General features: G+C 29.5%; 2 protein-coding genes across 2 annotated transcripts; one reads left to right on the top strand and one right to left on the bottom strand.

Moving 5' to 3' along the window:
- Positions 1-92: 92 nt before the first annotated feature.
- On the bottom strand, positions 93-15,613 carry LOC119669328 (alpha-ketoglutarate-dependent dioxygenase alkB homolog 7, mitochondrial-like). The gene is made up of 5 exons (XM_038079168.1): positions 15,282-15,613; positions 2,475-2,647; positions 800-967; positions 390-634; positions 93-335 (listed from the first exon to the last, which is right to left on the bottom strand). Exons 1-5 carry the CDS (start codon positions 15,445-15,447, stop codon positions 218-220), a joined length of 870 nt encoding a protein of 289 aa, XP_037935096.1. The 5' UTR covers positions 15,448-15,613; the 3' UTR covers positions 93-217.
- On the top strand, positions 9,678-13,476 carry LOC119669327 (3,4-dihydroxyphenylacetaldehyde synthase 2-like). The gene is made up of 3 exons (XM_038079167.1): positions 9,678-9,927; positions 9,998-10,232; positions 12,211-13,476. The coding sequence occupies exons 1-3, from the start codon at positions 9,848-9,850 to the stop codon at positions 13,474-13,476; spliced, it is 1,581 nt and encodes a 526-aa protein (XP_037935095.1). The 5' UTR covers positions 9,678-9,847.
- Positions 15,614-15,714: the final 101 nt, after the last annotated feature.

Raw genomic sequence — 15,714 nt, 5'->3', positions numbered from 1 at the left:
TCTTTTAAATATATTTCATTTAAAATATAATGCAATTAATTAAATCATTTAAAAACAGTATTGAAAACAAACTCATTATTTAAAATCTGGACCTAAAATACAAAATTTACAAGGAATAAATAGTAATGTAGATACTATTATATATATATATATGTATATATATAGAAATTTGTACATACATATTATCAAAAATGACAACTATTGAAAAAGACTTCTATTAAGGTTCATTTCGGCAAATAATTGATATTCGACGTCCCTTACGTATCGGCTGGCCATTAAATTTGGAGAACTCATTGGAGAGAATTTCATGTGTAAAATTATAGCGGGAAGAATGACTAAAATATAAACAATTATTTTGAATTTCTATTAGGTAATATAGCACAGGTTACCTCATAATATACAGCGATCTTCTGGGTAACAATACATCAGCATAAAAATTATTTTCTATTGTTGCCTTTGGTTGGTTGCGATAGGAATCATCTGTACTTTCATTTTGGGTAGCTGGTTTAGTTTTATCGCAGTCGGTAGTTTCTGAATCCTGTGCTGTTTGCCTATATTTTGTTTCATCAACGCGTATCAAACGCATTACACAATTGGAGAGCAAACTCATACCAGAGATCGTTGTGCCACAGTACTAAAATTTGAAAATGGTTTAATAATTAAAAATACTATATTAATATGTATTATCATATATTCTACGGTTGTTGTTGTTGCTAGCTTTATAGTACCAACAAAAGCTATAACAAGTTTTCTTATAGCAAAAAGACAATAATTTATATTTTGATAAACTATACTTTACCCTCGTACTATCAACATGCGGTTTGATCACACCTTTCTCTGCTAAGTCCAAGATGTGCACATAAGGCATTATGGCACCATCAAAAGCTACTTGACGTACTCGTTCTAGTATTTGACGATTATGTGGATACCACTGCTTGCGTTCAGTTTCACGAAAACCATGTATAGCCTGTAAATTTTATAATTCCACATTAATTTTTTTAATGAAATAAAAAATACGTGTATAATTAAATACTTTTAAATTTTAAGAAAAAAAACGATTCCTTTTAGCGTTGTCATAACTTTAATTCCATTTACACAAATAGTTGTATCACAATAAACTATGAAACACTACATTACTTACAGCCACTTTTTAAACACCTTAGCGCTAAGAACAGAAACTTGATCTACTGCTATATAATAACACCGGCAATTCTCTACGGGTGTGTTGCGTACAGTAAAGCTGCCAACTCTATTATCCAGAAGCTACAAGTTGCTCAAAGTCAGGCTCTCCGTAGACTCTTCAAAGTGCCATAGCACAACAGCACGAATGTAATGCTAAGAGACCTCAGAATAGGCATCGTCAAAAAATACATAAGGGACAAGCCCTGAAGCCATACATGAAAACTGATAGGCTGCCCTACATAGCACTGTGTAATCTCAGAGCAGTCACTAGACGTACGGGCGGTATGTGGATCTTAGATCAGTCATCGAATAATTAGCAAAGCTTTTGTGGAATATATAAATTAGTCAAAGAGAAGGGAGGGACTCTGTAGAAACCTCCACAGCTAAGAAAGAGTAAAAGTGCCCAGTTCCACTAGCTCGGATAAACCTCAACATAGGTAAGAACATAAGAATAAGCTATAAAATAGAGTTCCTCTTAGGTGTGGAGCTAATTTTATCTATGCCACCAACGGCAACCTACTAGATTCCATCATCACGTCGTATTTATTCTTTATGTATTTGTGTTGAAAAACTCTTGGTAACTCTGGTAATTACAAGGAAATGGTGTATGAAAAAAGAAAAATTGGTTTAAAAAAATCGTAAAATTAACATACCTATACTAAAAAAATTAAAAAGTATTGATTTACGAAAATAATTCGAAAATAAGACGATACTTTACAAATATTTTTATTTTAAGAAGTGTGAGGTTTTCCGCAAAAAATTATTGAAAATACTTCCAAAAAAAACATATTGACTTTAGACTATAATTTGTTAATCTATTTATCTATAAAAGCTAATAGATAATACATATCAAAGTAAATGCTATTTAATGAACTAAAAACTGGTGTTGAAGTTTTTTCATCGAACGTTTTTTTAGGTTGAAAGGCTGGAACTTGAATTTTGTCTATGTCGACTTTATGTACCTTGATTCATAAAGTCATAAGGCTTATGCTAAAAGTTTCAATCGATTAACTCAGAAACCGAGAGACTAGTCTTTATATAAACATGCGACCATTCAACCGGACACGATAACTGAATCGATTCGTCGTCTAACGTTCAACAGTAATTATTATAAAATATTTGGTTTCGTTATTTTTTTCCCTGGGTTATAAATAGTTTGTCAAATAAGTACTCCTCTCATTATATATATTTAAAGGGTATTAGCAACATTTCTTTTGTGAAAATAATTAAATATTTTCAATTTTACTTAATTAAAATTTATGTTTATTTAAAATATATTTTATTTCTCTTACATCATCCCAATGGTCAAATTCATAATGCAACCGTTTCATATATGGTTCAATTTCTTCAAATAGTTTGGACTCCTCCTCTTCGCTAATAAAATCTTTAATGATTCGCAAGTCTTTAACGAAATTCTTCTGCTCATCAGTCGGCCATTTACCATTAAATTCTATTAGATTATCAACTGAAAAATAAAATTATTATATATTTTATTAAAATATTTTTCTATTATGTATATAATATTATAAACTATATTTCTGCTATATATGAATTTCTCATTTAAATTCTCTTATTTTTTTTACATTATATTAATTTTTTATTTATATAAAATAAATATTATTTATTTTTTATATAAATTTTTTTTTTTAATTTTATTAATTAATATTTTTTTCTTTTTCGTTTTTAAAATTTTGAAAGATTTTTCCTTCATGAATAAAATAATAAAACAAAAATAAAATAAAAACAAAAAGGTTTTTAACTTCTCATCAACATAATAGGGTAAAGTATAAAGTATTGGTTTAATTTACAATTTATTAAATAAGAATTTATATTTACTATAAAATGTTTAATTATTTTAGAATTCTTTTTAAAAGTTTTTACCGCCATCTAACATTTTCAATGAATTTAAAGTGGTTGAGGAATTGAATAGTGGAGACTTCGCCCATACGCCCAAAATACCGTAAAATGACAAGCGTAGACCGTGTGCTTATGTATCACAGACCGTTTGCAAAGACCGTATTAATAAAGACACATCACATCTCGTATGAAATCTTTAATGCACTTTGAGGCTTTCAATATCCATTGTAGGGTAGTTGGAGAAGTAGTTGGAGAAGTAGTTGAAGAAGTAGTTGGAGAAGTAGTTGCTTAAAGATGGTGTATAATTTAAACCCCAAAACTCAACAATATAACAGAATCACTAATAAAACACTAAATTGATGATCAAAATTCGGTTTCATTCACCATATAGTCTTTTTCATTAAAAGAAAGACATTAATTCTAACACTTCTCTCACAATTTGTTTATAGACTTCAAAGTAGACTTAGACTTGCTTAGAGTATTAAAAAAAATTATTTTCCCTAGTAAAATTTCTTTAAGTTCACAAACAGGTAATAGTTGTGAAATATTATATCCGAAAATTGGAGATATAATAGGGATATTCTTTCTAGTTGGATAGGAAGGCAGTCCAATGCATTAAATGCATTAAACATTGACGCATTAATGCATCTACTTGTTCTGATGCTGTGATAAAAAAAAACACTTTTTTCTTCTTCATTTAAGGTCATGTCTTTTCACAATTTCGTACTTCAAATACACCAACGTCGCCATATAATATTCGTTAAAGATACGTAAAATAGCATGCATATATCTAGTAATGGTCAATCTCTTTCTAACTAATATCAACCTTTTCGATGAATTTGTTCTTAGCTGCTTACAGACTAGTATCTGGAGCAAAGTGAGATCAATCTTTCATTCGTGGATATATATGACATGCAACATAATCCTTTAATTTGCACTGCAACAGCTTTAGACTCTGTTCTAAAACATTAACGCTTTCTATTTAGATATACGACAATCAAAAGTAGTACCACTTTAAACATACGATTTGCATAATTAATTCATTTATCAGGAACTCGGCTTTATCAAGTTCAAATGACTTTATGGACTTTTTTAATGTTTTCTACAGTAACCAACAATTTCGCAAAAATAAAACGTTTAACTTTATCGGTTATGTACCATCAAGTTAAAATTTAGCAAACCATCGACAAATATTTGAGTTCCGCCCAGTTTGAAAACTAATAAATCATCTCTTTCTATCGTCCTGTCATTTGTTGTATAGAAATCTGTGAAAGAAAAGAAGTAATCGATTGATACTGGGAAAACCAAGCAATCCATATCTATATTACTTTTATTGCAAATACTTGAATTCTTCTAAGCAAAGCTTAAAAATTTTTCAGATGACCATCTATTTTGCTGAATAGCTTAGGCGCTCTAACCTTAACAAGTCTGTACTTGGTACAAAATTTTTTGAATATCAGAGTTTTACTGCCTGATGACTTGCTTGTAGATAAGCTATCTGTTATTCCGGTTTAACATTTTACTTTTGAAGAGTGTTGAAGCTGATGCAGAGTAAATTTGTGAATGGATTTCGTTTTTTGTTTTGATGTGGTGTTTTCAAAACACATTTTGTAGAAGATAGTTAAGATCAATTTATTGTATCACTCCCCTTAATTCTGGCATTATTAACTATTAACACTTATAATTTGATGACGTTTACGAGTGATAAAAATTGCTCATTAAGTTTGATTTTCCATTTCTGAAAGTTATTAACAAGATCACCAATATCCACTTGCAAAGAGTTCGAAATTTTAATTGAATCTAAATCAAAATACAAAATAAATGCATTATCAGGTAAAAAATTTGGTTCCGTTTTACATTTCAGTAAAGAGATAATGACAGTGTTAAGCTCCTTCTTATTCAAAATAACGCCTATAATATAAACAAAATGAACTAGACATGTATTAGTTTACACTATTCGTCCCATTCACTTAAATAAATATTATGCATACAAACAAATTCCTATTGTTTACAAAACAACAACATTGTTGTTGCAAATTTGTTATTTTATCAAAGATGAAAACAAAAGTAGTTGCTGTAGCTGTACAGAAACTTTCAAATACTCAAGTAAAAATGAAGATATTATAGCTCATAAAGACACCTGACTATGTTACTACTGAATATCCAATTATTTATACACTGATATGAAAATCATGTTCTTGTTTTGGGAGACTTCTAATCTTTTAAATGATACACACAAATTACGTAAAGTATTAAAATATTATTCAAAAGACATAACTTAATAGATTCTACTTAGTCCATCAAAAATCAAACTATAGAACCAATATTTTATATACTTTAGGGGCGCGAGAGAATGAAAATGTTTACATGAACCCTGGATCCAGGTAAAGGAACCTTGCTGACATATAACCCTTATAAGGCATATATCAATAGTGCTCAAATTAATCTGTACATTAATGAAACGAACACATAGGAAAAGTCGTAAGGCGTAGACTGTGGGTTTCAAGAACGGCAGGGTCTACATCAAGAAACCACTTACCCACGCAAATGACGAGTCGCTGTTGTACTAACATAAGTCATAACATAAATGGATATTAAAAAACTGACACGTGTTTAAATTGTTGCATTTGAATGTTGTTCAATCCTTAAGGCTGTAATAAAAAATTTACCTGACGAATTACTTATATTTCCAACACTAGCATTGGACAGATATTTACTTTTATCAATGCATGCGGCTGGTTCTAACGTTACCATTCTTCTACTCACAATTATGAGGAATGTGGAATTGAAACGACTTTCTTAGCTAATTGAGAGGGATTTTTTTCTTCTTCCACCCAACCTAACAGAACTCATTTGAACTCTCATTTTGTGAAGATTTAAAAATATCTCTCCATAATCTTTCATTACTTATGGCGTCGGCAATTGTTAAATCTAGACTCCCAATGTTCCTCTGGGAACGAAATGAAATGAAGAAAAAATGTAGATTCAATCTAAATTTACTCTTCATCTATCAAATTTTGTTGCTCAATCGAACATTTTTAGAGTAATCTAACATTTTTGTAATAGTGTTAGTAGACATGTATATTTTTCATAAATACATATATCGAATCAAATCACTCTTTATTTGTAGAGTCATATAAAGCAGCTGTTAATGTTCGATTAATCTTACTGACAAAATATCTAGAGTATCATAAACTTATCTCGAGTATTATACATTTCGCTCGAGATTTACCAATCGAAACTGAAAATTGCACTAAAAGTTAATCTTGATTGAAAAAATGACCTCAGATCTACCAATCGGAAATGCCATTAGATCCCACCAGCTCATTTTTCGCTCCAGTTTCCTTCTTTATCATATAAATGTTTAATTAAAATACCATAGAAACTGTTTTGAAAATTGTTGGTGCAACCATATAAGTTAAAGATTTTATTTTAATTTTATGTGATTTTGACCACTGTGCGGTATTAAATTCGTAGAGTTTTGTGTGATCAAAATTATCACTTCACTGTTATTTATTTATTGTTAAGTGTTTTAAACATTTTCTTTGAAGTCTTACATAAAATTTCGCAACTTCAAAACCAACCATACCGTATTATTTACTACTAACTGATTTTGGCTGATTTATTGAGTGTTAGGAGCAGATGTGTGAGATACAATCAATATGGAGCAGAGCACTGCGCTGATTTCCTACTGCTTCTGACACTTTTACTTTTAAACAAGTTTAAAAATATTTATTACTGCCGCTTTCTTTCACTTATTTTTTTTTCTTTTTTTTTTTTGTTGATTTGTGTTTTGTTTATATGCGGCATTTTTTTTATTTTTTCTTTTTCGCATTTTGTTACATCAAGACAGCATCTTTTAGTATGACAAATCATCTCGTTTCTCATTTATTCACTTAATGTGGAGGCAAAACGTGATTAGTATTTCGTACTCTCATTGTATTTAATGAATTGATTTCATAAATCAATTTATTATTTGGCTTTGTTTTCCGTCTAAGTTATTATCTAAGTTACTATTGATTCGTATTTATGGCTTCGGAGATGATTATCAAACTACATATAGCTAAAGTAAAATACGTATCAGATTATTTTTCGATATCCACATTTTGGATTATATTTCATATTATAATGAAGATTTACAACCACATATGTTAGCTTTAAAAATCTTATTGAAAAAACAAAGGTTTGTATGATACCCTAATAGAAGAACAAGCTCTATATATACCGTCTCTACACAATCGACTATTGTCTAAACCTAATTTCCTGAGTTCAACTTTTTAGAATGGTGATGAGATTGTTTTATGTTAATATAAGATAATCTCAGCATATTAGTTTTTACTTTGAGAACATAAATATCCTTAACATAAAGCTATTAAAAATTTGTTATCAAGAATCGATAAAAAAACTTTAGTTAGGTATTTATGGAAAGAACAAAAATCTTATATTTTATCCTTATTTGTATCTTAACAAATCGCAAAAATTTTAGATTCTGATATATCTAACCAAATCTGAAAATTTTTGGTTGTGATATATCTTAACAAATATAGATAGAACTAGAAAAATTGGGTTCTAATATATCTTAACAAATTTTGAATCCTGATACATTTTAACATATCAGAAGTAATTTAGATTCTGATATATCTCAGCAAATCGAAAAAATTTTGGGTTCTAATAAATCTCAACAAATCAGAAAAATTTTGGGTTGTGATATATCTTAACAAATTGGAAAAATATTGGGTTCTGATATATCTTACAAATCAAAAAATTTTAAGTTCTGATATATCTCAACAAATCGGAAAAAATTTACATTCTGATATCTCTTAACAAATCAGAAAATTTTTGATTGTGAAAAATCTTAATAAATCAGAAGTATGTTATTTTAGATAGTGATATATAATAACTAATCGGAAAAACATTAGATTCTGATATATCTTAACAAATTAAAAAGAATTTCGATTCTGACATATCTTAACAAATTGGCAAAATTTTGAATTCTGATATATCGTAACAAATCGCATAAATATTTATTTTGGTATACACTAACAAATCTATAAAATACTGGGTCCTGATATATCTTAACAAATCAGAAAAATTCAAAATACTGATATATCATATGATGCAATTTGCAACTACGTCTTATATATTTCTATCAGAGCATTATAAATGGATTATAAGTGGAATTTTCAAATAAATGAGTAACGAACATGGACACATAATATATCAGGTATTATGGTTTTACTGATTATAATAATTTATCCAACAAATATATTCGGATTTAAGAAAATTATAATTTGTTAAGCAATTTACCCTTATTAAATTGGGAAAATATATTAAATAATCCAGATGGTTTTCAAAAAGACGGAATTGAGTTCTACTATAAATAGACAAAGTGTGTTAAAAGTATTCGATATAACTATTATAATTAATTATAATGAATTTTTCATTATATACATAATAAAATAATTTTGTATATATATTATCATATGAAATTGATTTTAATCATATAATACAAATATGGTATACAAATATTTTGAAGAACCCTCTTGGTAAAAAATGATTAACAGGCTTAATGAATTTCAAAATATAAACTTGATCTTATAGATTGATCTTAAGATCTATAGATCTTATTGATCGATATAGATTGATCTACTTATCCTAATTCTTCAACACTATAAGCGATAACCGTACAGACCAGCATTTCTTCGTATGATTAATAAGATTTTTTAAACTTTCTACATCGTTCTTCAAGCACTGTCTGTTTTTTCCAATTCTATATTCTCATTGTTCCTAAATCAACTTTTTGTTGTGTTTGCCTTGGATTCACTGATCATCTCTAAGACATAACCAACTTAAATTTATTTAATGCTTAGTTTCTCATTTCAATCATCTCAGTATTATAATATTTTTTTAGAATAGAACTGTCGTATAACAATGGACCTACTTCTTATATCATGTTGCCACTATTTCTAAAACTACTAATGTTAATGAAATTAAGATTTGGTCGTTTCCATTGGCATAAGCTGATTTATTTAGCTTATGCCAATTTAAGCTAATTTAATTTAGCTTGTTTGTTTACATTTTATATGTACAACATATGACAAATAGTTCAAATTTTGGTGTTTTTCCTTGTGGGAAATTTATTTTTCTGGGTTGCATTCACCATTTTTTGCCTCAAATCATTTCATTTATTTATAATGAGCTTATTTAGCGGCCATAATGGACAAAACTGAAAATAGAATTAAATCAGACAAGTAGGTGTTTTGCTATTAGTGTCCAAAAGAGCTATTGCAAATAGCTAATAGGACTGATACCTACCAATTTATCATTTAAACTTATAGTTTTATCTAATAGCAGTCCTTAAAACCGCTCTATTGTAAATAAAGGATTAAATGATAAAAAAATAATAAATAAAGGAATTTATTGTGACAATTAAATTTCCGTTCCCAAAGTTAAACTTGCTCATGTAATAAAATATTTTAAGCAATTTTTTTATAATACATACCCACTGTTCTGTCTACTCTCTGGAGTTAATGTAATTGTTGGTTTATTGTATAAGCAGTTAAAGCCGCGTAGCGGAAGGCGAAGTTATTTAAACTTCAGTAGGACGGAAATTTAGTTAGTCATTCGCTCGCGAGTGCGACGCGCAAGTCATCTGAAAGCAACTGTCTCGAGATCTGTGCACTGGAAACACTCGCGTTGAGTATTTACATAAATAAATAAACAAACCTTATAACTAAATCGTAAAAGTTTTTCTAAATAATTTCTAAAACAAACAATATAAAAAAAAAAGAAAGACATAATTGCGAAAATGGATAGCGACACATTTCGTGAATTTGGAAAGGCTGCAGTGGATTTTATAGCGGATTACATGGATTCAATACGTGACTGGTATTAATATAGATTAAATAAAACTAAAAGGCAACCATGTATAATTAATTTTTGGTTTGCTTATATATAGCGATGTCTTATCTTCAGTCGCTCCTGGCTATTTGTTTGATTTGTTGCCCAAGGAAATTCCAGAAAAGCCCGAAGACTATAAAACAATTCTGAAGGACATACATGACGTTATAAAACCAGGAATAACACATTGGCAATCACCAAATATGCACGCTTTTTATCCAACAGCGTCAAGCTTTCCATCTATAGTCGGAGAAATGTTAAGCGCTGGCTTTGGAGTTATTGGCTTCAATTGGGTATGAAGTGTTTTAAGATTTTTCCAGAAATTCCAGAAAATCCAGAAATTCCTTGTTCTTCTCTACTTGAGTTAGTGTCTAAAGCAGTTTACTCATTAGTGTCTGTAATCATTTAAACAAATTGCTGATTTTATAATATTGACTATAAAATTTGCCGTGTTTTGCAAAGTGAAAGTATCTTATTATTTATTACGAAATGAAATCAATAGTTCACACTTTTTTCATATTTACTTTACATAAAAGCTGCAAATGTATCTTATATTTTCACATTAGTTTCTTGCTTTTGTAGCTGAACTAAAAAGTGTGCTTTCCATAAAACACTCCATAAAATATAATTGTGAATCCTTAATCTAGCTAGTTAGTTAGTTGTGTTGTGGAACGAGTCCTCCGCAATTAGTTAAGAAACCCGTTTTGAATCCACAAATCCGCGTAATAGTGGGTAGTAGAGAAACGGTCAAGCTAGAACCAGCCAGAGGCATTTATAAAGACAGGAATCTGATCAATGCTAATACTAGAGATATCGCCGAATGTATTGAAGGGGGCCCCCAGAAACTTAAAACTATACTTAGTCTAAGATAGTAAAAGAAACTAGTATGGCTACGACTTTCATTTACAATATTTACCGAGATATACCTATAGTGTCAAGTGTAACTACGTGGAAAAAGATATTTTTTATTAAAAAACACATAAGCGATATCATAACAGTAACTTAAGTCTTGACTTAAGTGGATGCTTAATACCATGTTTCCACTGCTTTCTCAATAAATTACTTAAATAACTTCAAGATTTTGTCGTTTCTATTAACATAAGTTACTTATTCCATGTCAAAGAACTTTAACGTGTCAGTAAATTTTTTGAAAGTTCTAAAATAGTTTCTGTTTATTTAAAAAAACTTTACTTAATAATATATCACACAAACAATTAAATATATAAATGATATTTTTATTTGATAAATATTTCAAATTTCGGTAATATTCACTGTGGGATATTTATTTTTAAGCGTTGCATTCGACATTTTTGGTCTAATTATCCTTACTTTATTTGTAAGTAAACTAAAAATCACGGTAGCTCTTTGTATGGTTAATGAAATTTATTTAGTAAACTACACTTACTAAGGACGTGTGTGATTTAGGCTAAGTTGATGCTAAACCAAATGGGAAATTTTTTGGGATTTTTTGCACTGCACACATTTAGCCATTATCGGCACAACTTAGAATTTCCCTCATTTAGAACCCAACTTAGCCGAACTCGCACACGTCCTAAGTAAGCAGTGGAAATGTACTATAACTCACCAATTTTCTAACCTAGCTTATACTTAAGTCAATTTTGATGTATAGAAAAAATATGTTCGAAACTTTTCAAGATTTTTGGAACTACGAAACCGTTTAAACGCATTCAAGTAAAACAAGCTATTATGAAACAAATTATAGGTTGTTTACTGGACAAAAAATTGATACATATATGAGTTAAAGCTATGTGATAACCTAACTTATATATATTTTCTATGTTCAGATATTCTAAGTTCTTTAAACCAACTTTGTCATTGTTTCACTTAAACGCAATGCAGAGTCAACACGCTGAGACTTTACTTCTCAGAGGTTTCAACTCAAGTGAATTCTGCCTAAGTGAATTCTTATAATCACAGCATTAACGTGATGGCTGTGCATACGGCTTATCAAGTTTCTATCAAAACCAGATGGAAATTTTACCTGTAAGAATAGAAACAGAAAATAAATGAGGTACTGGCTTTCAAAGAGCGGAACATTGCAAACGTGATTGATCTTTTGTATTGCCTTCCGATTCGTACTGAACAGAAGGCACTCAATCTTTCGAATGAATACCGCCAAAATGTCATATGCTTCTTAAAGTTGGTTATATTTCAACTCATATTCTTAATTATTCAACTTACATTCTACATATGCCAGCAAAATAATATCGGTTATATCCCTTCCATCCTAACTAATTTTCTTTCTTACAGATCTGTAGTCCAGCTTGTACAGAACTAGAAGTAGTGGTGATGGATTACTTAGCAAAATTTCTGAACTTGCCTAAAGAGTTTATGCACTCTTCTGAAGGTCCTGGTGGCGGTATTATACAAGGTTCGGCAAGCGAAGCAGTGCTCGTAGCAGTAATTGCAGCACGCGACGAAGCTGTACGTCGCATTAAAGCAGAACGACCCGATATGAGTGAAAGCGATATACGTGGTAAACTTATAGCTTATTCCAGTGATCAAAGTAACAGTTGCGTAGAGAAAGCTGGTGTACTGGCCGCACTTCCCATAAAGCTCTTGCCCACTGATGATGATTTAATACTTCATGGTGAAACCCTCCAAAAAGCTATAGAGGAAGATATTTCAAATGGTTTAATACCTGTGATATGCATAGCTACATTAGGTACAACTGGAACGTGCGCTTATGATGACATCGTTACATTGGGTCCAGTGTGCCAAAAATACAATGTCTGGCTACATGTTGATGCCGCTTATGCGGGTGCTACATTTGCACTGGATGAATACGCACATTTACGTTTTGGTATGGAAATGGTTGATTCTTTCAATTTTAATATGCACAAAATGCTAATGATAAACTTCGATTGCACGGCTATGTGGCTTAGGGATGCAAATAGAGTCATAGATGTTTTTAGTGTTGACCGTATTTATCTAAAACATAAATATGAAGGGCAATCACAAATACCAGATTTCCGAAATTGGCAAATTCCATTGGGTAGAAGATTTCGAGCACTGAAGGTTTGGATTACATTACGTATTTATGGTGCAGAAGGACTAAGAACGCAGATTAGAAAGCATATTGAGTTGGCGAAAAGATTTGAGAGATTTGTAGTTGCTGATGAACGATTTGAAATAGTCTTTAAGAGTACATTGGGTCTGGTATGTTTCCGACCTAAAGGCGCTAATGAGATTACCACAAATCTTTTAGCGCGTATCACGGAACGTAAAAAAATTTACCTGATTCAAGCAAATCATAAGGCAAAACATTTCTTGCGTTTTGTTGTATGCGGTATGGATCCCAAAGAGCATGACATAGACTTTGCTTGGCACGAAATACAACAGCAACTGTGCGAATTACTACAACCTGATCCGAAGCAGAGTGTGCCAGCAACACTCGAAGATAATGTGAAAAATGAAAAGGAAGAAATAGTTTTTGGTAAATCAGAAATCGGAGCGATAACCCAACAGCTATCAAATGATTTACATATATCTGTAGGATGTGAAAAATCAAAATAGATAAATTTAGAAATTTAGTTATATATATTTATTTATTTAAGTTTATGATGTATATATATATATATATAATATGTTTTTTTTACATTATCATTATTCTGAATGAATTTTTTTTAAATATATTATATCTATTTTTAAAACTTTTGTACAAACTAAGTCAATGTTAATACTCCTAAATCATATTAGGTTACCTAAACCTTGATTATCTTCTAATTTTTTTGGAATTTTATTTTAAATAATCTGCTTCAATACTTTTGATAATTCAATCTGTGACGTCAATTTGTATTAAGATATCGTTAAAAGAGTCAAATATTTGAGATATGCAAACAACCAGCAGAGATGTACATCTTAACGGATGAAAAATTTTCTATATGAATTGTACAGCTACGCAACTATATGTAGCTTTGGAGCAATTTTATAATTGTCTTCGAAAAATAAAATTCCACGCTTATTTTAACATGCACTTCATGTTTCCACTGCAACTCAAATGAGCTAATTTATTGATAATGAGCTCATTTATGTGAAAAATTTGTATATGTTAAATCATTCCCGTCAGTGGCTATAATGAGCAAAATCGCTTAAATGAGACAGTGTGAATGTGCTATAGGTTAAAAAGCTATACAAAGAGCTTAATGAATAAGGTTAATGAAATTTACTTAGCAACCTCAAGTAGCATAAGCTAATTGATCTAACGAAGGCAGTGAAAACGTACTATAAGAGCACTTTATCATTTAAATCATTTTTAGGAGCTTTCAAAAAATAAATGAAGATGTGAGTTTTTATTTTTTAATGAAAATATAATACTAATTACAAAATTTATTAATATTAATTTATAATATCACATAAAATATGATTGAAAACAGCATTCTCCAAATTAAAAGCAAGTAATAAATAGTTATGCTATTGGCTGTGTGCGAGTTCAAGTAAATTGATGGTAAATTGAGGGAAAAAGTAAATTATATCGGTATGACAGTGAATGTTGGTGTTTATCAGAATTTGGAGTAAGGTTAATTATATAAAAATCAGGTAAATTTGGTATTACCATTGTGAATATTTTATAAGATCTTTAATAAATAAATAAATAAATTTGAAAACTTTTAACCAAAAATAATTAATAAGTGCAATAAATAAATATTTACATAAGTGCAATGCAAAAAATTCCTAGGAAATTTTAATTTACTTTACCTCAATTTACTCTAACTCGCACACGGTCTATCATTTAATTTTATCTAACATTTTTGTATGAATAAATCAATTTGTAAACAATTAGCGAGTAAATTCCAAAAAAACGCAGTTCCCATTTATTTGTTTTAAAAAAGAGGCATTAAATTTGAACATACTACATACCAATTAAATGTTTTTTTCAATAATTTATTTGTAATTCAAATCTTTAAATATAAAACAATTTTTTGTATTTTTTATTAAAGAACAACCCTGCGTTCAACAGAAACGTCACTAATTTTGCACAGATGAATTATTAAATTGCAAGGCGAGAGTGCCGGTCTATTATTGCAATATTTTTATTATTTTAGAAGTTATTTAAATTTTATTGAACAGTTAATTTAATGAAAAAATATTGATAAATTCTTTAATATTCAATGTTAATGCAATAATATTAGATTTTAATTAATATTGCAGCCCTGCTTTTTATTTTTATTACCTGATAAATACTTCAAATATTTTTTTAAATTTGTTTTGCTTTATAAACATTTTTCGAATCAACAGAATAAAGTAAAGTTAAGAAATATATTATACAAATAAATATATTATACAATATTTTTATTTTTTGATTTAATAAAACACTTTACCTGACTTTTCTTTGTTATCTAACGCTGTTGCGCTTTCCAAACTCGAAGCATTTCTTATCCGTAAATTTACGTTCACCCACTCGTTAAGTAGTTTTTTGAATTTATAATTAGCACGCAAACCACTAAAAACTCTTAAGTTTTGTTTGTTGATAAATAATTTACACATTTTATTGGTTTTTGTGGTTAACAAACTTTTTAATAAAACTATACACGAACCACTATCAAAAAAATTCCGGCTGCATTAATCAAAGCAACGAAACCAGCTGTTCAACCAAACAAAACAAACATCGAAGAACTATAGCTGTCTCTTTCTTTACTTACAATCACAGCTGATTGTTGAACTGCTGTTGCGTGCTGTCATCTACTGTGAATTGTTATTAATTAAAAAGCCAATTAACATATGTTTATTTTTCTTTTCGTTTTGAGGCGCAGA

The sequence above is a fragment of the Teleopsis dalmanni genome, chromosome 1 (assembly GCF_002237135.1).
Source record: "Teleopsis dalmanni isolate 2A chromosome 1, ASM223713v2, whole genome shotgun sequence".
NCBI lineage: Eukaryota > Metazoa > Arthropoda > Insecta > Diptera > Diopsidae > Teleopsis > Teleopsis dalmanni.
This window is presented reverse-complemented; position numbering and strand designations above follow the sequence as displayed.

What these genes read in the sequence shown, in the direction of transcription:
- LOC119669328 (XM_038079168.1), bottom strand. Translation starts at nt 15,447, where the DNA reads ATGTGTAAATTATTTATCAACAAACAAAACTTAAGAGTTTTTAGTGGT. An exon ending in CGCATGTTGATAGTACGAGG is followed by an intron (nt 635 to 799) that starts GTAAAGTATAGT and finishes TTCAAATTTTAG; the next exon opens with TACTGTGGCACAACGATCTC. An exon ending in AGATCGCTGTATATTATGAG is followed by an intron (nt 336 to 389) that starts GTAACCTGTGCT and finishes TTTATATTTTAG; the next exon opens with TCATTCTTCCCGCTATAATT.
- LOC119669327 (XM_038079167.1), top strand. Translation starts at nt 9,848, where the DNA reads ATGGATAGCGACACATTTCGTGAATTTGGAAAGGCTGCAGTGGATTTT. An exon ending in ATGGATTCAATACGTGACTG is followed by an intron (nt 9,928 to 9,997) that starts GTATTAATATAG and finishes GCTTATATATAG; the next exon opens with CGATGTCTTATCTTCAGTCG. An exon ending in GAGTTATTGGCTTCAATTGG is followed by an intron (nt 10,233 to 12,210) that starts GTATGAAGTGTT and finishes TCTTTCTTACAG; the next exon opens with ATCTGTAGTCCAGCTTGTAC.